The following is a 26,374-nucleotide window of genomic DNA, read 5'->3' as shown; positions in this document are numbered from 1 at the left end:
AATCCAAGCTCGGCGATGTTGGCTCTCGTCCGAGCCTCACGACGGCAAGTACCGTAGTATCGACGAGAATAATATCGTGCCGACGGATGCAATTCTCACGATGCGGAGCACCTAAAAAACCTTAGTTGAGCACATATAGTTGGGTTCACGGAGCACCCGAAAAGTTTCGTCGATCAGATAACATTACCATGTGGGTCACCCGAAAACTTTAGATGATCAGATAACTGCTTTTCCGGAAAGGCCTCTATTCCGGATTTCATAAGGTTAAACCAAGAAAGGCGACTTATTTCCCATTTCCCGGAAAGAGAATTGTTTGTCATCCTGAATTGAGAAAAGTTGCGCTGAGTTGAGCCGAGTTGAGAGATGAAGGTGTCTGTCCCCGCTTCAGGGGAGCCCTCACCCAAATGCGCGTCATGTCTTCATGCGCGACATCAGTTTCTGCGGAGCCGCATCCCAAAAGAGACATACTGCACGTGCGGCCTCTGACAACTTACTATATTGGGGCAGACTTTTCGTTGCGGATCTACCTGCCGATTCTGATTCAGAAAGTGAGGTTTGCCGAGCCTGCACCAACTTGACTAAGTATACTGTCAGATAGACAGCGTGGCTACCAGCGAGTAACGGCATAACTGTGTATTGATTGATTGACTATCTTGTTGTAAAGGATAAGTGGCCAGTTGGCCAGATCCATCGAGATGTGCTACACTACATGAAACAGATGCAAATAGGCCATATTGAGGTTAGGAAGCAGTACCGGATTGCATAGTTGAGATGCTTGACTCGGTTATGCAATGTAGGCCTGACATATACCCGCTTCCCTGTAACCTTGAGTCTCCTTCCCACTTTTGTTGATCGCTAGCAATTGTCGGCTTTTGACAGTTGTTTGTACGAAAGTCTAATGAATGAAACAATGACACACTTATTTACATGTCAGCTGTTGTGGGATCCCTAGGTAGCATTGCGGCGGGAACAAGACACGGCAATGATGTCAAGCTTAGCCCGAGCTTCGGGTTGTTTTCATTTTTGCCGTGTTGTTTCAGGATGGAGGGAAGGATTCTGCATGTATACTTTGAGCAAGTTTATTAGGACTTGGGTCTTTTGAGGCTCTTGTATGTGGGGCTCTTAATATATAAAGATCTGGTTCTCGACCCTCAAGGTGGTCCGCTGGCCATCAAGGTGTTTTTGTATGTGAGGCTCCTCCCGAGGCCGGCCCAAGTGATCTGATCGTCGCGCAGTGGGTCAAGCCTACTTGTCAGATCAGGTGTAGCATTGGTTCCTTGTTGAATAGGGCTGTCATAACCTTTGAAAAGTAGCCTTCGGTAATTTCCTGTCGTAGCCACTTTCTAGTTAGCGATGTAGCATTTAGCCGTTGGAAACATTATCCCGCGCAGGACATCCCGCTGAAACACTCTGTTGATCCTTCGTGTAAAACTTTTTTCTGATGTCTGAATGATCTTTTGCAATAAACCATCATATACGAGAGTTGTATGCGTGTGTCAAACCGGTCCCACGTCTTGATGAAGGTCTTGATGAAGGCGAAAATGGCTCGGGTAGTTTCGGCCAACAGAGCTTCTGAGGCTATCATCTCTTGAACGATTATGACTTAAATACTCTCGGAAAGACGACTTCTTGTTGGAAGTTTCAAGCCAGCATCCTAGAAACTTATCGCTACCAACCGGCAGATCGTTAGAGCGCCACAACGCCGTCGCCATCCACACAAAGCTCAGCAAGATGTTGTTCTCCAAGTTGTGAGTGGCATTCCAAAGCTTTTCAGCACCTCATCCCTCTATCTTGACAATGTCTAACGGAATACAGGCAAATCTTGTCCTACCTGGCGCTCGCCCAGCTCTGCGCGTCTGCCGCCGTCGACACCGCTCAGGATATCGCTCCGCGTGGAGATGCCTTCCGCGACAACTACGGCAGCAACATGTGTCTCCAAGTCAAGTGCGACACAACCGTCTGCGCCGAGAACCCCGACGACGCCCTCGCCGTGGCGTCTGGCGGAGTCAGCCTGATCGTGGGCCCTGACTGCGCCGGATGGGATGAGGGCAGTCTCCTCGAGCTCCCCAACGGCACCAATGGCAAGACTTGCCCCGATGGCCGTAAGCTCTACCAGGGCACTTTGATGGTATGGAGAGCCTGGAACAACGTCAGCGCCAAGAAGGATTACCACGCCGAGTTTCTTGAGTGGGACAACTTCAAGGGCGCCCAGTGCTGGGGCAAGAAGGACGTCCAGTGTCAGAAGGATGGTGTCAAGATGGCTCCGGACCCGAACACCGGTCTTTGTGTGCCCTGGGGTCTGTGAAGGAATGGAGGGTGACGATGGGTGGAGGCTGTAAAAGGATGGAAAAGTACATGCATTTTAGACCTTTTGGTCGTGAAACTATATAACAGTAATTATCTCATTCTCTTAGTAGTAATCTTCTCATAGTAATAATTTCTCGCTTATCACAATATACATACAGTCAGTGAATTATAAAATCATTTCATGCGTGATTGGACACGTAGAGTGATCTAGGCATCAAAAGGTCTCTTTCATACAGTCTCATATCTGTGCGGCTGTGGAAATACAGGTGGACGTTCAGACTACGATATTTTCTCCCAAAGATGCTGAGTCATTCTATTTGCAAAATACGAAGGGATGTAGCAAGATAGTAATGCAGTAACTAATATTCTCTAGATGAATAAAGACTTAGCCAGTCATGAAGCTGAGTAGATAAATGGCAGAAAGGATCCTGCGGTTGGGATCCCTTGAAATAACACAGAGAGCTGTGTGCAGGATTAAGGGGAGACGGGGTTGGCTTCAATTGACATTACAAAGGAAGTTTCCAGAACATACTGCGAAAGAAAAAGAGCTTTGGTATGACCGGGAAGTCCAAAACCACATGCTTGGCGGAGAGAAGAAAAAGGGAGGAAAACAGTTCGGAGTAAAGCCATGTAGCTTCAAATCAGATAGAAAGCCTGAGCTCCATCAATTACTAGCATACATCATGGCCATGAATGTCGGAGTCATGTGTGATAGTAATGTAAGTTCTTTGTATTCGAAGTGGATGAATGTCAAATGACAGACGCATTCGTCGTCTTCTTTTACCGAGTTTACCCCTACTGTACGACGGCGACGTCAAATTTTCCGGGTGCTCCGAATTTCCGCCGCTTTTGTCCCTTAATGAGCTCAGTGAGGAGCCCCTGATCTCGGTCAGAATGAAATTGAACATACTAATTTGCCAAGCTGAGAAGAATACTTCATGCTCCATCAGTACCACAATTGATGTCCCACCTGCACGCCATATCCGTTGTACAAAAAGCTGAAAACCTAGCGCATGAGGTCAGAATAAAGAAACGCTAACAGATGATCGCATGCGTTCTTAAAAACGAAGCAAAACTTCATCTCACTGTTCAGCGTGCTTGAAGACGATAAATATTTTCATATGGAGCCATCGTCGTCGATTTTGTTGATCTCTGTTCATAGCTGACCTCGTGGCTGATCTCCACAAGTGGCCCCCGTCAATACCAGGAATCATGACAACTCCCTATAGCGGATTCATCTTGTCTGGATTCGACACTTTCTATCCGGCTTCGTTCGAATTTCCGGATGACATCCCAAAATCGCCATTTAGCGACGCATGGACTTTCGGCAAGCCAATCCCAGAGACCATGGTCACAGTCGGCCTAGGCGACGGCAAGAAACTCAGCCTCGCGGACGGCAACTTTCCCTCGGTTGCTTTGTGGAATGAAGAAGGACGACGGATGGGACAGTATCAAGGCTATTACGCCGGCCACGTGAAACAAGGGGGCGAAAAGACGGTGGTGATCCGACAGACCATGAACGGCAGGAAAGACGAGGACCCAGGATACATCATGCTAAGCGCGGACAACGACGCCATTTGCATCGCCATGATTCAAGTTTCGAACAGCAGACACACCTCGGCCTTTTTCGGAGATACCGGCTACGCCTGCGGGCAGAGCTGGTACTTCAGTGATCGCAAGATGACGCACGACCTCGTCAACCGCCTGACCTCGAGATGCGTTTGGCTGGATTCCGATCACAGCGGCACGAAGAATGCGCGGGCGATGAGCTACCATCTCAAAGACATGTTACCCGCGAAAGACAAGATCGCACTGTACAACCGGGACGGGCACAAATACCTCTGCACGACTCGGCGATTCGCCTGGTGGAGGAACTTGAAGCCGAATGGCTGGATTCCGTTCTACAAGCCCCTGCTGGATTACTACCCGGACAGCGAGGACAAGAAAAAGGAAGGAGCCGACATCAATCCGGACTTGATCCTTGATGACAAGGTGTACGACAAGGACATATACATAGAGCAGGGAGAGTCGAGGAAGGTGAGGGAACATCACAAAAACAATCCCTTCGCGCGAGCGAAGAAGCGGCGAGACAAGAAGTCTTTGAGGAAAAGGCAGGGGGCAAATATGGACCTGGAGCGGATCGTGGTGACTGAAATCCCGGGACAGACGGCAACAGAGATCTGCGAGCACCCAAATTCGGTAGGGTATGACATAGCGTCTTATGTTGACATGAAATACTGCGATATCTCAGAGAAGAAGTTGTATGATCTTTGCAGCGGTACTATCAAAACCAACTGTTTTGATGGCAATAGTACGACCTTCGTGGGAATTATCAACGCACGCGGCGAGAATGCTGCACCGGCGAAGTCTTACAAGACCAGGAGCGATTGGAAATGACTGGATGTTGTTGGGAATCTGATTATTGTTCCAATTTCTTGTGTAATATTTTGACCATCGTAGCTTAACGGCCTTTTGACGAAGTATATTGTATCAGTAGATCCCAAATTGGTTGGGTATAAGTCATGGGTGCAATAGTACCTTAACAGGCAAGTGGAGAAGTTGTAGTGTATGGTGAAAACTTGTTGTATGAGGCAAGGTGTAGCTAGGGAACGAAGTCAATCTAGTCTGTGCTTCTGAAAAGATCGTTGCATTCTCATTACCAACCCCTCGAGCCTCCAGTGCTTACTACATGAAGGCCAGAACTTCATGCTCTAGCCGCCTCCCACTCTTCAAACGCCTTGACAGCCTCAGCAACAACGTCATGACCGAGGAGCTCTTTCTGATATTCCAGGTCAATCCACCTCCAGCCCGTGGGTGACAGCCCGTCGGCCAACTTGGCACCTGCCATCTCGGCATCTCGCGCTTCCTGCTCGGGCCCGTCCGGTATTTGATACCACTTCTGGTTCGATCTTGCGCCTTGAACATTCACGGTCGTCCGTGATTTTCTCAGTGTCTCATAGAGCTGGAGCACCTCCGGAATCAACTCCGCCGGCGTGGTTCCATTCGAAGAGGCATTGAGCAAGCCCAAGAGTTTGCCAAGGACTGCACCGTCTTCGACAGCCATGGCTGCCCCTTGTGCCTGGTATGGAAGACTCGGATGACAGGAGTCTCCCAGCAGAGCCACACAACCCTAGGCATATTAGCATGGTGTTTTACTGAATATTGTGATGGCAAACCTTTGTCCAAGTCTTCAATTCAGGATGCGTGCACAGCTTCCATTTCTGAACTCGTGGTATGCAAGATATCAGCTTGGTCAACCTGTAAATGATGGTTAGCCAATAATCTCATTGATTCACCGGAACATTGGACTAGTGACATCTTTCAATCACCGATAGCGCCGAAAATTGCTCGAGCGGAAGATCAAAGGGTCCAACTCACGTCCCATCCCAACCCTCATAGCTCTGTCTCATCTCACCAACGTCCCCCTCAATGTGCCTTTCTCCGGGCGCCATGTTGTCGGGCCTGATCAAGACCAAGTTGAATTCTCTCCCGCCCCTGACAGGGTAGAATACCGTATGCTTTTGGGGTCCTACCCACACTGTCACCTGCTTTCGAGAACACAGCTCGTCTACAGCTTCGTCGTTGAGTGTCTTGAGCTGCTCCGCGGGGAATGACGCTCGATACGCAAGATCCCCCGTCTCAACTGCTGGCGATGGCGTTCCAAGCAGCTGATTGCGGCATATTGAGTATAGACCTGCTCAATATTAGCAAACCGATGGCCCCTTAGAACGACATCGTACCAACCATCGGCGCCAATAATTACGTCCCCAGAAATGTCATCTCCGTCCTCAAGCCAAACGGTATTGGTATCGAAATCAATCCTCTCAACATCCATGTCCAGACATAGATCTACCCCAAGACTCACACACGTCTCCCATAACGCCGCATGACAATCAGCGCGATGACACACCATCCACAGGTCTCCATACTGCTCCATACACTCCTTCGCAGAGAGTGAAAACAGATGCTTCCCGTTCGCATACCGCCTCAGCTCCATTTTGTCGACGATGACACCCCTCTCCAGCAACTTGTCCAGATATCCCAGCTGCCGCGCAATTCTTGTCCCATTGGGCGGTACCTGGATCCCAGCGCCAATCTAAAAAGAAGAGGCAAAATACAAGTCAGCAGACTCTTCCGGAAGGAGCCGAAACTCAGGCCTGATCGCGTGATTAAACTCACGGGCACGATGCGGTTCGCCCTCTCGAGCACCACGACTTCCAGGCCTTCCCGCTTGCATGCAATCGCACAGGCGAGTCCGCCTAACCCCGCTCCGATGACGAGGACCTTCATTCTTTTGCTCTAGTGATATACTCTCTTACAGCGGCGTGATTGTTCCTCCGATGACGTGGAACAGGATGGAATGTAAAATACCGCGGACGGAAAATCTGTCCTGTTTGTTGTTGAAAAAGGAATAACGCCTGCGGGACAGCGGCGTGGTGGACACTGCCCCGCGCGGCCCGAAACCCACATCGGTAGCGTAACCGCCTGCAAAGCTGATCGGGAACTCTAAACGGAGCCCTCCATCCTATCTCTCCGCCTCTTCACCCCCACCTCCACACCGGGGGGACTTACCATTAAGATGATGCTGATCAAAGATGCGAGCCGTGTTGATTTTTCCTTGATTACTTCTTCTCCAGTTACTAGCTCGGTCGACTCGGAATGCTTCACCGGTCCGAGGTGTCATTTCTTAAAGCCTAATTCCGAAAACTGTCGACGCAAGGACGGCTGTGGCGGGCTCTTCTTCTTTGCGTGACGCACGGTAAGACTGTTTGACGCCTCTGCAAGTTCTTGGGCGCAGCGGGTGACTATTTCAGCTGATGTTGGATAGCCCTGCAACTGCCATGAATGATTGGAGAATACCTATACATAAAAGAAGAGCGATGTGCAGTACTCTTACTTTGCATCAACATTGCATGCATTCAAGAGCATGCAGAGGACTTTTGTTGTAGAACAGACTTTGAATGAGGATAGAGCATCTAAAAATACCTGCGTGCATGACACGTACTATATTGAGAGATGATTTGTAATGACAGTCATTGACTGACTGAGATGAGGAGAGATGCATGGGAGGTTCTCAACTGGCCTTCTGCATCACACGAATAAAGTGAAGCACCATCGAGGATGTATGACCATAAAGTAAGCAAAAGTATTAAATCTTTATCTGCCCTCAAATTTAGCAGTAGTTTGTTCGTAGTAGCTGAGACAGAGCTTCTCGAACAGACCGAAGCGACTTAATCTGCGTCCGTCTAGGACCACCAGTCTGACCCACTCATAGACGTTCCTGGACATCTACATTGCCCTTATTAGTTTCAACCTTCTTTCAAACGGTCAGATTATTGGAGGGTACCGTTCCCTAGCAATCTACTCATATGCACGCGTTGTTTCAGTCCGTGGACCGTGTACCCGCAAGTAGCTAGGAGGCTCAGCATACTTCCAAGCTGACTGTTTTTCATCACCTGGTACCCATGATCAGATTTCTCAGACTTCACGGCTATCGTCCTGGGGTCTGGCATTACGCCAAGGTTACGGATTTGTCAACCAGATAGGTGACTTAAGATGGATCTCGGTACCAACATCCGAGTGACGTCTCGTAGGGCTAGCTGACAGGATGTGACAGCCGCTCAACCCTCTCCCTGTGCCCCTTCTTGGCAAACGAGATCCAATAGAGGATGAGCTCCATATTTTGTGAAGCTTCTATCATGAATGGCATTCTGATAGGTTCATGTGAAGGATCAACATCGTCGCAACGATATTACGTGCATGTACACCAACTTTATCACGACACCATCCGCGATTCTTAGACGGACGTGTCGATCACTCTTAAATAGCGTGATGGTATTTGCCTTTGTAGTGAGGAACGGTGATAACGGGAAGCGCTGTGCGCGATGGAAATTATCTGATGTAAAATGTGTTTGCGTCGGTAGCATCAAAACACCGAATGGCCGATGGGATATCTCTAACTTGGTCACCGGTGCTACCCGCACGCCACAGAACTGGGCAGATGACCAACAGCTTCCCCGGGCCCCCAAAGATGATCAATGAAGATATTCGTACAATGCCCTGCGCTGCTCTGTGGGCGGCCGGGTCATGCCGCGCCGCGCGTGTGAGTGACCGAAGATCCCGCGAAGACAAACCCGGCGCCCTCGGCTCTCCGATTAATCCATGCTAAGCGCCCGCCCAGCTTCTTGCAGACATTGATGCGATAACATATTCTACAATGCAACATGAATAGCGTTGAGATTAAAGACGATTAAGTATTTAAACATGAAATCGGGCTCCTCGGCGTTTTGCGTTATACCCCGGTCGACTTTTGACATCGTGTCATCCTGGCACGTTATCCGATCTTCCCGGAGGTCCTTGCTCCCCTCCTCTCCGACGTCACCACTCAAACGTTACGGGAAGTGGAGGAGTTGGGGGCTGGCCAACTTTGTACGTCCCCGATTACCTGATCAGGGAATTCGTTTTCGGACGAACGTCGCCGATGCGCGGGGCGTGCGGCCAGGGCGGATCGCAGCCCGTCTGAATTGTCCGTCCGCGGGCTCCTGTTCCCACGATGCCGAACATTATACCATTCCGCGGTTTGTTAATGTTTCGTTATTTTTCCTTTTTAGCCCAGGGCACCCGACGGCACAACCGGGTGTGCGCGGTGTTCCATGCAAGGCACAAAGTGAAAAAAAAATAATAGTACCACACTCAGAAGGAGAGAGTGGCGTCTTGTTTTATTAATCCTCGGTATTGGACTTTTTTCAACGTCTCTTAAAATTGAGCTCGTTCTCGTTACCCCTCGAGATTGGCCCTAATGCCTTTCATTGTTGAAAAGAAAGTGGCGCTTTCCCGGATGGCCTTCCAAGCCCTTGTAAGATACGATCACGATGGACAAGTCTTTTACGGCAATCTGGTGCGAAGAAGCAGAAGCGGTTATGTTGTGGAGAGATTAGGCGGGAACATTGATGAGGGGTTCGTCAATACGAATATGAGGGATACAGTAACGAAGGTGAGAACTCGGAGATGGCATGACTCGGTTTTGAGATTTGTTGTCGGAGAAAGTGACCGCTGACGCATGTTCCGCCAGTTGCTGTGTCCCTTGGAGCGAACACCAAGCATCGTATGTCTAGGCCTCAATTTTCTGAGATACGCAGAACAAGCAAATGTAAGAGTGGTATTGTCAATGCACCCCCAGAAAACTTCTAACGATTACGCAGCTTCCAATTGCGGCCTACCCCATAGTTTTCACAAAACCGCCAGATGCTTTGGCAGGACCGAACGATCCAGTATTCGTTCACCCGGACGCGCAAAGTCACTTGGATTACGAGGGCGAGCTGTGCGTCATTATTGGAAGAGACGCGAAGAACGTATCAGAAGACGACGCGCTTGACTACGTTCTTGGTTACTCTGCAGGCAACGACCTGACCGCACGGAATTTTCAGGTTCCTGACGCCTCAGGAGGCCAATATTCCTACTGTAAATCATTTGACGGGTTTGCGCCGATAGGACCGGCGATCTGGTCGCCAACAGTGGTTCCAGATCCACACGCACTGCGGTACCGCACGATGGTCAATGGCAAAGTCGTCCAAGAGACTGAAACTTCGGACATGATTTGGAGCGTGGCGCAGGTGATTGTCCACCTTTCACGGGGAACAACGTTGAGGAAAGGGAGCGTTATTATGATGGGTACACCGGCTGGTGTTGGCTATTTTCAGGGGAAGTTCTTGAAAGATGGTGATGTGGTGGCTGTGGAGATCGACGGACTGGGGAAGATCGAGAACAAGATTGTTTTCGAGAAAGAAAATCCCGAGGAGATGGAAGAGTAGACCTTTTATGGTTGGGAGGCAGTCTGCGCTGCAGACACATATTTCTGGATGACTTTCATGAGATACGATGACGTCCAATGGCCTACGGCTCCGAGTTTATTACACGCTCTCATGATTTGGTCTTTCGGCGTTTTCGTTTGAACATTCGGATGGCTGGATACGTATTTATACAGGGGTACTTGCTTTAGTGTGGCTCTAGGTGTAGAATCTTCTACTTTCGACTCTATGGTTATAGCTGGTATTCAACGGAATCCTATGTCTCCCGTAGTCCGTCTCTAACGTTTCAGTGAACTATTTGTATAATGCCAAAGTCATGTGACAGCTTAGCCTATGCAAGCCCTACATCCTTCTTAAACTTAAGCAGCCACTCCTCGACGTCGGCAGGCGTTTGGTTCCAGGGATCATCGCTGTGGTATCCTCGTCAGCGTATCGGCTACCAGGAAAGGTGATCCTATGCTAGGACTACTCACTCATCATACAGAACCCATCTCGCCTGGTGTCGGATCTCCTCATCGGTGGGAATATGGCTGTTGGGATTATTGGGCGACATCGTGCTGGCGACAAAGCGGGAAAGCTCTTTTGCAAGACGTCGATATCTGTTGTTATCATTTAGGAAGAACGGCATTCCACTGCCCCCGGGCCGTTCATTACCCTGCCATGACCCTTGGAGTGACTGGCCCGACCCTTTGAAGATTGTTTTAGCTGCTTGTAGTCTCATATAGAAGTCTTGTGTGGATTCTGCTGTGCTTTCTAGCCCCAGCCCGACAGGATCTTGTAAGCCATCCATGCTAGCAGTTTGCGAAAGCCAAGAGGAATCGGCTGCAGGTGCCATCTTCCCAACTCCCTGATAGTGACTGAATTCTGGTAAGTTTCTTTGGGCTATGTCAAGAGCTGGCTCGTTCCAATCTTCGTGGAGTCCCGGAGCGGACTGTGTTGACAACCCATCTTGAGAGTGCTGCTTCCCCCGTTGTCGCAAAGGAGCAATCCAGTCTTTGGATTCCCAAATGAGTCGCACCAAAAAGCCAGCAAACCTTCTTGAAGGGTTGTTAGACGATTCTTCAACGCGAGCTAGAATCGCGCAAGCCTCTCGTTGGATTTCGTGGTCTGAAAGAGCCAGACCCAGTGTAACGTGCATCCCAATGTAATGACGTAGCTCTGACTCAAGCTGGCATTCTTCAAAGATGTTCATTTTCCCATTGATGCGGAGCTGGCTCAGGCGTAACTTAGCCAGCTGCTGCATAGGGCGGAAACGAGCTTTTGTGGCTATCTCAGTCGAGCACATAAAGATATCTCTTAGCCACGAGGGCGGTGATGAGCCAAGAGCCGACGAAAAGAATTCCGCGCCAAAGATGATGCTACACCCCTCGTACTTGAGTTCATCGTCAGATGGCGAACTGTCCTTGCCCTCAAAGTAGTTTCGTATGTAGTATTCTATCTCTAGTTTGAGAAGTTCGTAGGCGCTTGGTGCAGTATCGGCTGGTCCCACACTTGCGGTGAATGGAAGTGCCGAAACAGACTCGAATCGAATGAGATCTATGCATCATTAATCGTGAACCAAAGGCTTTCAAGATTGCTTTTGAGCACTTACATGGCGGCATGGCATTGTCCAACATCTCCATCACAGCAGGCTCAAACCCCCAATCTCCCTGCCAGTCCGTCATGGTGCTTCCATTCTTGAAGTGGTCGGCAAGATGGTCTCCTCGCTCTTCCCATGTCTCGAGCTTGGCACCGCAAAACCCACACGCTGAGCGAATATTGTTCTTCACAACTTTCCACTTATCCATCAGTCGCGTCATCTGGTTCGATCCGTGTACGAGCTTCAAGTGCTGCCGCAAATGGTCTTTACGGTAGAAGGTGCGATCCTCAACAGGCTTCTCTGAGCAAGCACTCTGATGATGCTCATCAAGGTGAGGTTTACTGGGGCTGGGCTCTTCGCAATAAGCGCAGACCTCTCCTTTTTCAGGATGATTTTCTGTAGACCCATGTGGTGAACATACCCATTCTTCCAGTGAAAGATGAAGGGATTTTTCATGTCTCTGCCAGTCGTACTTTGTCTTGAATGTTTCCGTACAAAAGGTACACTGATATGTATTGCGAGCCTGCACCAACTTGATACGCTCTCCTCTTTGCATCTTGGTGAGGGCTCGACGCCTCCGCCTGCCTGAGAATTTGTTGGAATCCTGCGACCCGGTTGACCGTCTGGATCCATGGGAATAGGCAGAGGTATTGGAACCTCTGCTAGACCGAGACGTCGCAGCACTGCTGAGGGATGATGCATTTTCCGAAGACCTGCCAGGCGATCGTGCACGGCTCGGAAAACTCGATTGTCCGGTCGATGCCGCAACAGCCCGATTAATATCAGACGCGAGCGCCGGCTCGTGCTCCGGTGGCGAGTGCTCCCATCTCTGCATCGGATTCATCATCTCGAACGGCATTGGCGTCGGTCGTCGGGTTGGAATTTCAATAGGGCCAGTGGTTGTCTCCGTCCATGATGGAATTTGCGCAGACGATGTACCTTGCGGCCGGAACTTCTTGCGACGGCGCGTGTTGGCAAACCAGTTGGTGATCTGCTGTCGCTCCAGGCCTGTTTGGTTTTGCAGCCTGTCGACATCTTTCGGTGTCGGGTAAGGATGTTTTTCGTGCCTTTCGAACCATGTCCTCAGAACTTTGATGGCGCCAGATGTGAAGCGGCTGCCAATCTTAGATGGCACAGTGGCTTCAGGCTCGCTGGCGGCCTCAGCTGGGCCCGGGGGGATGGCCGCATTGTTCTCGACTTCAGCGGACAGAGGCACGCCGCCCGAAATGCTTGATGATGGCGATGCCATGCCGCTGTCGATCTGTTGCTGAAAATCATCTGCCGAGTTGCTTTGACCGGATATGAGATCGGAAAACATGCCCAGTTGATCAAAGTCTAAACCGACCGCTTGGAATTGGTCTTGCGTGCTGGGCATCGCGCCGAGGTTTTCGTGTGGGCTATCCATGACTCGGACCGAGCACTTGGTTTCAGGACGTGAGAGTTGGGCGCAAACCAATGTGGGATGCCATTTTCCGCAAATTTCAGTAATTCTGGACAGGAAACGCGGAAAACACCATGCATTTCTCTCCCGCTGGAAGTGATGATCAGATGAAAAGGATCGGTGGGCGTTTGCGGACAGGCGGGGCAATATGAAGGTTTGTGGATACTGATGGAGCTTGTCAACAAAGGGCGGAACCGCTTATGCAATGTCATTCCGCCCTTTAGTGACACGCTAACCGCTCTGCTTCGTTAGAAGATGACAATCAACTTGAATGCTGAAATTCTCATATGTCTTTACAGCAAGATTCTAGATATCGCGTATAGACTGACTCTTTTTCTATTAGCTCATAGTGTACTGCCACAGGGTAAATAGTGATTACCTGTAAAGCTCCCTGAGTGGCTAGGTCACACCAACAGGCGCCGCAATCGATTGAGTTCAATTCTACAGAAGATTGTGGCTAATGGCTATGGAATTTCAACCCTGTAATCGGCGAGCAGGAGACTTCCAGATACTGACTATAATATTAAGCAACGCGATATAATCTATCTCCTCGTCGTGTGCGCACCATCTTCCTCCGTCAATGTCCCCGAAACTGGGGCCGGGAGGGGCCGTTGTGGATCATTCTTGAGGTCGGGATTTCCGGTTGAAGTTTGAAGCCAACTTCTTTGGCGAACTTGTATGCTTCGCTTCTTTATACTTTGAGGCTGTTCCGGGGAGTTTCTCCCCTAGTCCGCGATAACGCCGATCAAGATGCTGGGTGACTGCGCAGCCAGGAGCCCGTCCCGGGATTGTTAATCTCCAGTAACGGCCCCTCATCGCCGAGAAAGCTTACCGGCAGATTGGCATAAAGCAAGTGTCACATAGTCTCCTGTTTTTCATGTCGGATTACGGTGCGCTCCGTTTAGCCCGCTCGGCGCTCCGCCGACCTGACATCAGACGACATGGCATGGAAATTACTATTTGTGATCCCCGAACCCCTCAATCATCCCAACGTCCGCCCATCTCAGGCACTTCGCAATGCCAGATCCGAGAGGCTAAGACCGATACCGAACCCGTCTGTCCATGAAAGTCTCCGGGCACCTGGGTGCGATGAACGTCAGGCTGATCGGGCACAGACCCTCTTTTTGGTAAAACGTAGAAGTTTAAGAGTTTATCGCGAGATCATCATCATAGCTATATTTGTCTCGGTTTCGGTAGCGGTGGTTATTCGATTCGGCGATTAGACACGCTTCAGTACTCAGATGAACTGTGTCGATCTACACGCTTTTAGAAACCCGATCTTGAATCAATCAGGTCATCTTCAGTGAATGCTTTGTGTCCATCACTCGTCGCCGGTTGGTATGATGCAAGTTTTGATATGCTATTACAATAGACAACAGAGGTCATTATTTCTTGAATTTCCTTCAATTCCGAACGTATGATACCGCGTGTCTGACTACAATAGACCTTCTTCTGGCTGAATGCCTTGTCAGAGTCCCGTTGACTGAACAGCAGTGACGCACGATTGAAGGAGTCAGGCTAAGGTTTTGCAGGCTAAGGTTTCACAGATAGTAAATGTTAAAGATGAAGCAATGTATGAGAATCAGCTTACACGCTTTGCCGAATTTCCTTATGTGTGAGAATTGAAAATGGTGCAGGCCGGGCTTTTGAAACTGCACGAGGGAATCGGCCGTTGAGACTCCAACTTTCCAAGATCTATTCAAATAGGTAGTAATAAGCATCAGGAGAGTCAGAAATCATTGTCATTTAGACAGCGAGTATTCTATCTGACCTGAGCTAGTACACTTGGATATATCTTTTTCACCTCAGCCAGCCAATCAGCCCACCGATCTCGGAAAGTTCCTCGACAATGTCAATACCGCCTGGAGCCACCATGGATCCACCCTCTGATAGATTTCGAGGGAGGGGCGGCACTGGTCACGAACCCTGGTTTCATAGCCCGCCGTTGCAGTCTTGATGTGTTTGCATAGTATGCAGTTCTCATAGGCCCTGACTACAGTATCCGTGACTTCCATGGCATCTTGGTTCAGAATAGGGCATACGACCGGACTTCTCCCCAGTCCAGCTCCAAGATTCAAGGCTTCCCGTCTATTTAGCCAATGGAAGTAGAATGGCATGCGGGCACCCCTGTCATCACACTTACGACTTTTGCTGACAGCCTGATCCTTATACGACTTCATTTGCGGTGGGACACCCATGCAATCAAATGAGAAGGAGATCCGCGCAGTGATTCCATGTACCATTGACCCATAAGATGCCATGGGGCCAGCGTACTCTCTAGGCAACTGTCCTAAGAATGTGTCTCACTTCGCAGCCTATCCAGCAATCTCCCTCCACGGTTTGCCTTCACTCCTGTATTCGATTGCGGTCTGACCACATGGCCGAAGCGGTAGGCCTCGCGGCCTCGGTCGCATAATTTGCAAGCATCAGTTACAAGCTCATCGCCTACGCCGCCGAAGTCCAGCACCACCAGGAAGAAGCAAAGAAGTTTACCACAGAGACAAATATCATCATCGGTCTCTGGTCGAGGCTTCAGGACCGACTAGATGATGAAAACACGGCCAAAATTTGGAAGCAACAAGTCGACCTACGTCTCGGACCCTTGCTTAGAAGTATCCAAGAAGAACTCGAGACACTGGTGGAAAAGTTTGAGCCGAGCTCATCGGTTATGAAGAATAGTTGGAGAAGGTTGGCATGGCCGCTAGAAAAGAAAGATGTGCTTGAGTCGTTGGCGCGGATTGAGCGTTTGAAGACATCGATGAGCCTGGCATTGGACGATAATCTAACGTAGGATACTCATTCGAGCTGGGACATTCTTCACTGCTTCCAATTTCTAGGGCAATTTCGACCGAAATCAAGGATGATACGTCGGTAATCCGTTCCAAAATTGAGGGTGTGGAACACAGGACGTCAACAGTGGCCGATCAGGCAATGCGGCAGCAACACGATCGCATCGTATCGTTTATTTCGCCTGATGACTTCGGTTCTAAGATCGACGATGTGCTTATGCGCAGAGCTAGTGAAACTGGACACTGGTTCTTGAGCCACGATACCTTCAAAGACTGGGTTCATGGAGAAGGCAAAACTTTGTGGTGCCCTGGCATTCCTGGCGCTGGCAAGACAACCCTAATGTCCATCGCCATCGAACACTTGCACGACCGCTTTGCCGAGCGGGACGACGCTGTCGTCTTGTACATTTTCTGCGACTATCGAAAGCGCAACGACCAGAACCCGCGGAACCTGTTGGCCAGTCTCTGGGGGCAATTGCTCCGCAAGCGAGTTCTCAATGAGGCGGAATGTCAGAGTTTGAAAGAGCGATATGTGGACAAGAACATTCGTCTCCTTGTGGAAGATATAAGACAGTTGACATACGAGGAAGCGCGTCGGTACTCTAGATATTTCATTCTAGTTGACGCTCTTGACGAGCTCGAGGAGGAACATCGAGTCCCACTCTTGGATGCCTTGTACACTTTGCATCCTGGTATTAACCTTCTCATTACTTCACGTATCATGAGATTCAATGAGCTTGGTCTGAGACACGCTAAAGAGCTTGAAATCATGGCTGAGGACTCCGACTTACGAAAATACATCGTCGAGAGAGAAGGTCGCCTCGAGGCGAATGTGCGGAAAGACAAGAAGCTCATCCGCGATATTGAAGATGTCATCATCGAGAGAGCTCAAGGAATGTGCGTATCCCAAAAGACAAGAACCATTCCTTATTCATCAAGCCTGTCCAAGCTAACTCTGTATGATGCACTTCCCAGGTTTTTGCTGGCAAAGCTTCATTTGGAATCCATTGTCACAAAGCGTACCCCTAGACAGGTTCGAAAGGCTCTCGAGAGCTTGCCTCAAGGGAAAGACGCGATCCGAGAGACCTATGATCAGGCGTGACTGCGCATTGAGGGACAGGATTCTGACAACAAATACCTTGCCGACCGCACCATCTGCTGGGTGTGCCGCAGTCAAAGGCCTCTGACAATTCTCGAACTCCGCTATGCACTCTCCGTTGAGCCAGATGAGCCCGAAATGGACGAAAACGACGACTTGATCCCGGAGAGCGCGGTCATTGCCGCCTGTGCCGGTCTCATTACCGTGGAAAAGTCAACAGCGGTCGTCCGCTTTGTGCACTACACGACCCAGGAGTATTTTGAAGCAATCCAGCCCACGAGATACCCGAATGCACAATTGGAAATGACCGAGGCATATGTCGCCTTTTTGTGTCTTAGGGCATTCTCTGACAATGAGACACCTCAAAACCATGAAATGTATCTCAGAAACTTCATCGAAAAGCACCCGTTTCTTGAATATGCCGCCAACTATTGGGGCCACCATGCGAGATTATCCCTGGCAAACGGGCTGCTGGAAGACATATCGACAAGGGAGACCATACAGGACCTAGTCGACACTTTGATGGACCAAAACCCACTTCTCATAACAGCAACACGTGTCTTGCTAGCGACTAAGATTCGAGGTCACGGCTGGGGAGCGGCTGCAGAAGTAGGGAGCAAAAGGGGAGACGTACACATGCCCCCTTCGATTCGAAAACTCAACTACTTTGCTTACTTCGGGCTGGATAGTTCTCTTCAGGACCTCATCGACGAAGATGACAGGTGCCTCGTCGAATCAGGGGGTGGGTGTCTAAGCAACATTGCCCATTGGGCCGTACTCGGAGAACATGAATCCAGCATTCGGTTGATCCTAGGCACTTCGGCGGCAAAGACTCTGCTAAGTGGCGCTGGATATTGTGATTTTCGACCATTCTATCTGGCAGTACATCAAGGGAACGCAAAAATGGCCTCTATCTTGCTTGAATATGGGGCCGACCCGAGCACCTACACATCATTTGGCCTATGGACTCCACTGCACCAGGCCGCCGCCGCCGGGTACTCGGATATCGTGGCTGTAATTATTTCCACAGCAGAGGGGAGAGACACTGTATTCTCGACTACCGTTCACGGAGATACGCCTCTCCACGTAGCGGCTCACGTTGGAAACCCGGAAACTTTGAAGCTACTCCTAGGGGCGGCTATGGAATCTAGCTTGCCGCTTGATGCGATAGTCATCAAGTTGACCAACAGAACTCGCAAAACGCCGTTACACTTTGCCGCTGAAAAGGGGGTTTCAGTAGCTGTTAAGATGATCGTGGACTCAAAGCTCGGTGTGAAGCTCGCCACCGCCAAGGATGGGCAGGGCTTTATCCCGTTCCAGAATTCAGTTACTGGTGGAAGTATTGAGGTGGCCCGCCTCTTCCTTGATTGGGACGGCGTAGAGCTGGGTGAGGCATACTCTAAAGCGGTCTCCTCATCACTGCTTCTTGCAGCTGGAAGGGGGCTGCCAGAAATGGTACAGCTTCTATTTGAATACATTGACCGAGTACGTCTAGTCGACGCCTTGGGAAACACCATCTTCCATTCTGCGGCAAGAACTGGATCTGTGGAGACAGTGGGCGTGGTGTTGGATAAGCTGTATGACGAGAGCCTTATCGATGCTGCAGACAGTAAGGGCATGACGCCATTGTTGTTGGCAGCATCCCTAGGACACGCTGAGGTCTGCGAATTCTTGATTCGACGAGGCGCCGATCTCACAGCGACGGATGAATCCGGGCATTCGGCGCTCCACCACGCGGCTATCAAGAACCTTGACACGATTGTGAATCCTTTGATTGCTGCCGGTGCAGCTTTGAACGGAGAAGACAAACAGAGAAGAACTCCATATGCTATAGCCGTCGAATATGGATCTTCTGAGGTTGCAACAATTCTCATTGGAATCGGCGCTCAAGGTAGCAACCAGCATGCGGATACGGGGGTCTTCCCAGCCACGTCGCGCGACCAGCTTGAGGCTGGCTTATGCATCAGACAAGCTTCCAACCGACGACTACCTTACCGACTCATCTCAAAGATTATCGACTTCGCAGAGTACTGGTTGGTGAGCAGGACCCAACGATCCGAGAAGAAGCACGTAACGGAATACAAAGGTGACTCCGACCCCCTTTTTTATCTACGATCACGTCCTGTCGTCGGGCACAGCCAGGAGCCTGTCCGCTGCATCATATTCAACATTACGAGCCATGACCAAGGGTTCAGTGATTACCCGCACGATCATAACACCTACCGCACTTCTTCAACGTGGTTCAACGCATGGCGGGAATACCGCGCCGAAGCCAGCGATGTGATGCGTAGAGCCGGAGGTCCCCGTACTCTGGTCAACATTCACGCATCGTCGACGCCGCGCCGTCGTGATGTGCGCTGGCCGCCTATCCATCCTTTGTCGCACGACTTTCCCCATATTCCGGATACTAGCGGAGCAGTAGACAGTGGCGGGTTTCACTGGAATCCGGATCGCTCTTGCGCGGCGGTTGATGCTTGGGTGAGAGAGATCCGACCAGGAGATCGAGTTAGCGTTGTGGCGAAAGCAGCGTATGCCGGCTGGTGCAACTACGTTGAAAGTGCCGAGATCAGTGTATATACGTCTTGTTGGAAGAGACACTGAATCAAGGAAGTAGAACACATGCTCGACTATGATACGCTTCTATTGATGCGGTTGCTCCGCTGCTTTAGACATACTCGAATTCCAATGCAATTTGAACATAACTCCAACCTTTAATGCACCATGCCCTGAGTTGAGTCATTAAACAGTAGACAATTCCAAAACTTTTGTGGCGTTGAGCTTTTCCATTCCCATGCTGTGCCTGCATGTGCTGTGATGATTGTTTATGACCGTTACATCGTCAAGTCATTAATGCGTTACGCATCCCTCGTGTACTCGGACTTCTGGCGCCAAACATGGCCGTATCTCATCAGAGCGATGGGAATCGGAGCCAGGAAGATGCTGCCGACGCCCAAAACAGTGAAAGCCCAACCGTAGCCAAACGACTCAATCAAGGGGCCGGTGGTGAGGGGCAGGAAAGTGCCAGCCAGGCATCTGGTGACAATCAATCCGGTCATGGCGGACGCGCTGTACAGGCCCGCCGCATCGACGACGTAGGCGGACAGGGGCAGCGAGCACATCAGCAGGAAGAAGCCCAGCACCGCGACCGAGACAAGAAGCCAAATCACGGGAAGCTTGTACTGGGCGATCCATCCGTATGCGATGATGGTTAGGGGAAGGCCGAAGGCACCGACAACGACGAGCGGGAGACGGTACTCGGGGCGTCCGGTTGGGTCGTTGCCACGGAGCTTGATATAGATTCTATCCAGGCTAAAGTTACTGACGACGACGCTGATGAACGAGCCGATACCTGAATGCGATTAGATGATGCCTGGAAAGCTTTATTCTCACACGGAAGAACTCACTGAATGCTATGAAAGAGAGGCCGGTCAACGTGGGCGAGAAACCGTACACCTCCTGCAGGATGTTGGGCAGAGTGATGGACATGATGTAGAAATATGCAAAAGTGATGCAACCAAAGAACGACAGCGCAAGCAAAACGCTGGACTTGAACAAGACCGTACCAGGCCTCTTGATCGACTCCCACAACTTCAACATGCTCTTGTGGTCATCGACGCCGGCCGGGTGAAGCGGAGCTCCAGATTCATGCTGCACCCTGGCGGCGCGCCGTCTCAGGATGGTCATCTTGTACGTCTCCGTGAAGAAGAACAGGAATAGCACCTCGCACATAGCGGCCAAGCCGGCGCTCATCCACAGAACACGCCTCCAGCCCAGAGTCTGGGCAATGGCGCCGCTGATCATGGGGCCGACGGCACCACCGATCAATGGTGCGAGTGAGACCATGCTCATGGCAGAGCCGCGCTGGTCAGCCTCGAACATGTCGCCGATGATGGCCGGGCTGAGGACATTGGTAGCAACAGCAAGGCCGGTGAGGGCGCGGGCACTGATGAGGAGCGGTGTGCTGGTGCTCAGCGCAGCGAGGATGGTGGCCGTCACGAAGAGAATGTTGGCGGCGTTCAAGACCGGCTGACGACCGTAAATCTCAGAAAGGGGCGCAATGAGTAGGGGCCCGGCGGCCTCTCCCAATTCCCAGATGGTGACGAGCAGAGCGCTCGCTGGTGAGTTCGTGCCGTCGTCATGGTCGAGGTCGCCAATGATGTGCGCAGCGACAGGGACGACTGAGATGCAGGTGAAGGTTCTGCAAGCAGGTTAGCGGACGAAGCCAAGGAATATGCTGCTGATTGAAAGTTGAACCGCAGTGGGTGGTGTCTCATACACAGTGAACGCCATACACGCCAGCAGACCGACTATGGTCCACTTGAAAGCCAGCGGCCACTCCCTCGGGTTTTCAGAATCGCCATTGGGGTCGAAGTCAAGCAGGTGCTTTGAGAGGTCTTCCTCGCAGAGAGGATCCTCGAGAAGGGGCTGACTCTCGGCCATATTTGACGCGTTTTCGAGGTGGTGATGAGTACCTCGAAGTGAAGTCGGTGATCGCTCACTGGGCGGCTGGTGAGGAAACAGCGGCAGCGGAGGCAGATGCAGTGGGCAGCAGCTGCACCTTGAAAGGATTGCAGATCCGCTTCAACAGTCGACAGCGCCTTTGCGTGCTTGCCCCACGGTGCTTGGTCATTGCCAGACAAAAATTTGATGGCCGGGGTCGGGAAGGTGAGTGGCAATTGATTGCAATAGCGGGGCGCCGGCGCCGGCCGAGGGGCTGGGCCGTCAGTGCCACAGGGCACACGTGACATCCGCTTTGTGCCATTGTGTAAGGAAGCAGCAGGTTGGCGTGAGATGCTCGCTCTAATCTGGCGGTGGATCTCATGCGAGAATTGCTGGTTGCCTGGAGTTCGTTGTTCAAGAAGAAGACGCCTCTAAATAACCGAAGATCGCAAACCTTATCAGAGACCCTGGAATTCCAGTAAAAAACCGTTGATGGCTCTGGAATCTGTTTCGCCAATCTCGGCGATTGGTCGTACAATGTTTCCTTTTTCGGACAAGTGCGGGGTCCGTCTCCGATGTCGTCCCCACTAATTGGAGCTTCCCCGGCCGGCTGACGGCGGCTGAAAGATCCCCCGCGGGTCTCACTCCCGAATCTGACGCCGGCTCCCACCTTCGACTGCGCCTTTTGAGCAGCATAACTCCACCAAAGGGCGCGATATATGAATCGGTTCTTTCCAGAGCTGCATCCGTGAGGAAAGTCTTGATTTGGGTCGAGGTCGAACTCTAAGCACCGGTACTCAACTTGATTGGCCAATTCGACATCCCAGCTATTACGCCATCTTCACGCCGAATTGTCTGAGCAACAATCCCGGACCTGCAGCCATGAGCATCCCTCAGCTTCGTGCGCCGTCGGTGGACGAACTTCGGAAGTTCTACGTCGGAAAGACGATCAACGACGTTCCAAAACCCGCAGTCGTTCTTGATGTTGCCAAGGCAAAGAGACACTGTCAGTCTATGCTTGATGCCGCCAAGGCTCTCGGGGTGGGCTTCCGAGCTCATGTAAAGACTCATAAGGTATTTTCGATTCGAAGGCGTGCACATAAACCTGTTATGAGTTCTCTCGCCCTGTGGTTCTAACCGAGATTTTAGACTACTCAACTTGCAAGACTTCAAGCAGGCGAAGACTCGCCAGAGGTCAAGCTCGTGGTCTCCACCATTCCCGAATTAGAACATCTACTTCCCCTTCTCAAGGAATTCAAGGACAACGGCCGGCAGGTCAACGTTCTTTATGGCATTCCTCTCCCGCCGTCACAAGCTACCAGAGCCGCGGAACTGGCGCGCGAGCTCGGTCCTGGCACAATCACTTTCATGATTGATCACCCAACCCAGCTGGACGCTGTTGTTCACTTCTCGCAAAAGGCCGGCTTTGCGGCTGGAATCTATCTCAAGGTCGACACTGGCTATCACCGCGCAGGTTTGCCGCCGTCAAGTCTCAACAAGAATGACTTGATTGGAAAGGTTATGCAACTCGAAGCTGAAGGCAAAGCTACTTTGACTGGACTATACTCTCACAGCAGTCTTAGCTACGCCGACACGGGCGCTAAAGAAGCTATGGACAATCTTGCGGGGGAAATCAAGGGCTGTGTTGATGCACTCAAGAGCAACGCCCAGCACTTCCACAAAGACAAGAAGCTGACCATCAGCGTCGGTGCCTCACCACAAGTGACCGCGATCCAGAACTTCGCTGGAGCCAATGCGACACATAATCCTGACAGCGAGTCCCTCCGGAGCACGATCCAGGAAGTCACCAAGGGCGAGCTACTTGGGTTCAAGGTTGACCTCGAGCTTCATGCCGGTGTCTATACCACCCTTGATAACCAACAACTCTCGACACACGCCAGAACATTCCTCGGAGATGCCGAGGACGAAGTTGCCATCTTCGTTGCGGCCGAAGTCTGCAGCGTCTACAACGATGGCGAACGTCAACAGCCTGAAGCGCTTGCTGCAGTCGGTGTGCTTGGCCTTGGCAGAGAGCCGTGCCCTTCCTACAAGGGATGGGGCGTCATCAGCCGCAAGTCATATGCCAGAAAAGTAGATACTCGTCATCGACTTGTTGTAGGAAGGGTTAGCCAAGAGCACTCTATCCTGACTTGGGATACTGGGTCGGAAGGCAGCAGTGAGGGAAAGTTGCCGCCTGTACCACTTGAAATCGGACAGAGCGTTTGGATCTACCCTAATCATGCATGTGTGGCAGGAGCTATGTACGGCTGGTATCTTGTTGTAGACTCCAGCGAAGGGGATGAGTCAAAGATAGTGGATGTTTGGGTGCGCGCATCTGGGTGGTAAATATAGGCCAATTGTTCAAATGGAGGACTAAAAAAGTGTCCTTTGGAATTTTGGCATCTGAGTTACGCAAAAGTACTTCAATCTTCTCCCATGGAGTTCAGTCTGCATGCGATTTGGTTAGATGCGGGAATTCCTGGGAATTCCAGTGAGATTTTATGCACCTCGACAAGTTTGTCCACTGCTCATGAGACATGCATCTACTACCCTTTATCCGATTCGTCAGTCGAAGGGCTCAATTTTGTTGGGTCGAGACTCGGTGCTTCCCCCAGCCATGTTTTATCTTTTATGGTGTATCTACCCCTCCTGCAATCTGACATTGGAAGGCTTTTTCCCGCGCATCGATTCACTACTCAAGAATTCGTAAGCCCCATCCTCTACTATGCTGCAGCCTGCTTCTGCAACTCAGTAATTAAAATCCTGCTGTGAAACATTATCCCCGCCATTCGAAATCATCATTTATACCTCTTTTCCCCTCTTCTGCCCTGGTTTCCGACAGATTGTGCGCGACGACACGCAACAGCCGCTTTTTCTTTTTTTAAGAGAATTTTCCATGGATAATCTATGCCAAACATGCTTGGGCTTGCTTGATTTACCCAGTGCGCATAATATTGATCATGAGAATCAGAAGGCCATCGTCAATTTCAAGACTTGGTCTGACAGTGCGCTCTCCGGCTCTTGTCACCTTTGCGTGTTGCTGTTCTATGCAGTAGCTGGGCCGCATCACCAAGCGTTTGTAGACGCATACACAGCTCCAACATATGAGTTCTATGTTTACCCAAGAAGAGGCAGCAATCATATCAAAGAGATCTTTGATACTCGAGAGCCTGAGCCCTACTTGTCTATCGACTTGATTGACACACTGGAGCCAGAGTCTCCTAAGAGTAAGCAAACACCCCATCTAGAAGAGTTATGGGCATATATTTTCAGGAGCTTTTACCTCAAAGCAATTGTTGGCCGCCCGGGTTTCTAGTTCGACTACGCAACCACTTGAAAAAGCGCATTAGGTCTTGTACCATCACGAGCGAGACAATTGAACAAGTTCTTGAGTGGATGGACACGTGCTCAAAGGAACACGGAAATTGTCACAAGCATCACCGTCTTGCGACCGCTGGGGATACCCTTCCCCTGCGTCTGATAGACGTCGACCCTCAAGGGGAATATCTCAACGACGAGCAACGGAAATCCAGCATTGACATGCTCTCGTGCGAATTTTCTAGCCACTTCTGTATCAGACACTCACGAGAAGCTTTGGTGACAAATCCCAATGGTGTCCAATATCTCACCCTCAGCCACCGATGGGGTACTAATATGCCAACTGAGTTGACGTGGGAGTACATGTCCGAATATTTGAAGCAGATTCCAGTATCGAATCTTTCCACTACTTTCAAAGACGCGGTTCACGTCACCCGTTGTCTAGGCTTTCGGTACTTATGGATCGATTCTCTTTGCATCAATCAATCTGACCCTGTCGAAAAAGCACAAGAGATCAGCCGCATGCAAAATATCTACAGGTATTCACAGCTGAACCTTTCAGCTACGTCTGATGGATCTGGTCTTTTTTTCCCAAGGGACCCGAAGTCAATATCACCTGTTTTGCAAGGAAGGAGTAAATCAACAGGAAAACCTTCATTGGATACCAAAGAAGGATATTTCAAGATTTCTCCCGGGACAATGGAAACATTTGTTGACTTGGGACTCCTCAATACCCGCGCCTGGGTTGCTCAGGAACGATTGCTAGCACCAAAGGTCTTGCACTGTTGTTACAACATGGTATATTGGGAATGCTCTTGCTTGCGTGCGTCCGAGGTTGATCCTCTCGGAGAGATGTCTGCTGATGGGGCTAACGGCTCACTCGTTCGCCTGAACAACATTAAAAGCGATATGGCACCAATAGACGCCGACTCCGCCAGAAGGCATGGCGGCACGTCGATTCTAGCACGTGTCGAGCCTTTTCACCTCATTGTTAGCTCGTACTACTTCTCGAAGGAGCTTACATACCCACGAGACCGGCTTCCTGCCATTTCGGGTATTGCCAGGTGGTTTATGGAACATCTGTGTCTCCCTCCTGAGAGCTACCTTGCGGGTCTCTGGCAAGAGGCGCTGCCTCAGTGTCTTCTGTGGCATTTGCACAAGCCACCAGAGCGTGGAGCAGTTCGCGACCTGGAAGCCGGCCCGTCGTGGTCTTGGGCGAGCGTGATTTCCGAGGGCCGCTTGACTCACGGAGGGTCGAATATGTGGGCCTTGAACAACCCTCATCCTCTGTTTCGAAATCTGCAACCCACCATAGTGCCCACGAACGGCGATCACTTCGGACAACTCGACACTGCCACTTTACGGCTACAAGTAAGCATCTTCCCCATCGAGAGGGAATGGAGAGACAGTGCCCCACATATGCGGTTGTGTGGAGAGAAGAAATGGTATCCAGAAGCATACAGTCCATTGGGGATTGAACCTAAAGACTTCAAGGAGAAGCTTCAGACTATAATCACTGATGCTGCCTACCGCTTGGGCATTCTCTCGAAAGAGCAGTATTTCGAATATAAAGACAAAATAACCATTCGATCA

General features: G+C 50.7%; 8 protein-coding genes across 8 annotated transcripts; 5 read left to right on the top strand and 3 right to left on the bottom strand.

Moving 5' to 3' along the window:
- Nucleotides 1-1,731: 1,731 nt before the first annotated feature.
- CGGC5_v006526 (uncharacterized protein) lies at nt 1,732-2,305 on the top strand (the record flags this gene model as incomplete). Its single annotated transcript, XM_032031285.1, has 2 exons — nt 1,732-1,748; nt 1,816-2,305. The coding sequence occupies 2 exons, from the start codon at nt 1,732-1,734 to the stop codon at nt 2,303-2,305; spliced, it is 507 nt and encodes a 168-aa protein (XP_031889423.1).
- Nucleotides 2,306-3,519: 1,214 nt separating this feature from the next.
- CGGC5_v006525 (uncharacterized protein) lies at nt 3,520-4,704 on the top strand (the record flags this gene model as incomplete). The annotated part of the gene is made up of 1 exon (XM_032031284.1): nt 3,520-4,704. One exon carries the CDS (start codon nt 3,520-3,522, stop codon nt 4,702-4,704), a length of 1,185 nt encoding a protein of 394 aa, XP_031889420.1.
- A 307-nt stretch (nt 4,705-5,011) lies between these two features.
- On the bottom strand, nt 5,012-6,597 carry CGGC5_v006524 (FAD-dependent monooxygenase OpS4; the record flags this gene model as incomplete). The annotated part of the gene is made up of 5 exons (XM_032031283.1): nt 5,012-5,437; nt 5,484-5,565; nt 5,686-6,001; nt 6,052-6,403; nt 6,487-6,597. The coding sequence occupies 5 exons, from the start codon at nt 6,595-6,597 to the stop codon at nt 5,012-5,014; spliced, it is 1,287 nt and encodes a 428-aa protein (XP_031889421.1).
- Nucleotides 6,598-9,280: 2,683 nt separating this feature from the next.
- On the top strand, nt 9,281-10,118 carry CGGC5_v006523 (Uncharacterized protein; the record flags this gene model as incomplete). The annotated part of the gene is made up of 3 exons (XM_032031282.1): nt 9,281-9,301; nt 9,380-9,457; nt 9,510-10,118. The coding sequence occupies 3 exons, from the start codon at nt 9,281-9,283 to the stop codon at nt 10,116-10,118; spliced, it is 708 nt and encodes a 235-aa protein (XP_031889418.1).
- Nucleotides 10,119-10,446: 328 nt separating this feature from the next.
- hbx4-3 (Homeobox protein 4) lies at nt 10,447-13,099 on the bottom strand (the record flags this gene model as incomplete). Its single annotated transcript, XM_032031281.1, has 6 exons — nt 10,447-10,525; nt 10,589-10,714; nt 10,770-10,802; nt 11,150-11,651; nt 11,707-11,994; nt 12,634-13,099. The coding sequence occupies 6 exons, from the start codon at nt 13,097-13,099 to the stop codon at nt 10,447-10,449; spliced, it is 1,494 nt and encodes a 497-aa protein (XP_031889419.1).
- A 2,967-nt stretch (nt 13,100-16,066) lies between these two features.
- Nucleotides 16,067-19,624, top strand: Ank3-4-1 (Ankyrin-3; the record flags this gene model as incomplete). The annotated part of the gene is made up of 2 exons (XM_032031280.1): nt 16,067-16,821; nt 17,098-19,624. The coding sequence occupies 2 exons, from the start codon at nt 16,067-16,069 to the stop codon at nt 19,622-19,624; spliced, it is 3,282 nt and encodes a 1,093-aa protein (XP_031889416.1).
- Nucleotides 19,625-19,878: 254 nt separating this feature from the next.
- radE-4 (Efflux pump radE) lies at nt 19,879-21,463 on the bottom strand (the record flags this gene model as incomplete). The annotated part of the gene is made up of 3 exons (XM_032031279.1): nt 19,879-20,372; nt 20,428-21,221; nt 21,300-21,463. The coding sequence occupies 3 exons, from the start codon at nt 21,461-21,463 to the stop codon at nt 19,879-19,881; spliced, it is 1,452 nt and encodes a 483-aa protein (XP_031889417.1).
- An 882-nt stretch (nt 21,464-22,345) lies between these two features.
- Nucleotides 22,346-23,809, top strand: CGGC5_v006519 (D-serine dehydratase; the record flags this gene model as incomplete). The annotated part of the gene is made up of 2 exons (XM_032031277.1): nt 22,346-22,537; nt 22,613-23,809. The coding sequence occupies 2 exons, from the start codon at nt 22,346-22,348 to the stop codon at nt 23,807-23,809; spliced, it is 1,389 nt and encodes a 462-aa protein (XP_031889214.1).
- Between the last annotated feature and the right edge of the window lie 2,565 nt (nt 23,810-26,374).

This window comes from Colletotrichum fructicola, assembly GCF_000319635.2.
Source record: "Colletotrichum fructicola Nara gc5 chromosome Unknown KSG_Nara_v1_contig03, whole genome shotgun sequence".
Classification (NCBI taxonomy): Eukaryota; Fungi; Ascomycota; class Sordariomycetes; order Glomerellales; family Glomerellaceae; genus Colletotrichum; species Colletotrichum fructicola.
This window is presented reverse-complemented; position numbering and strand designations above follow the sequence as displayed.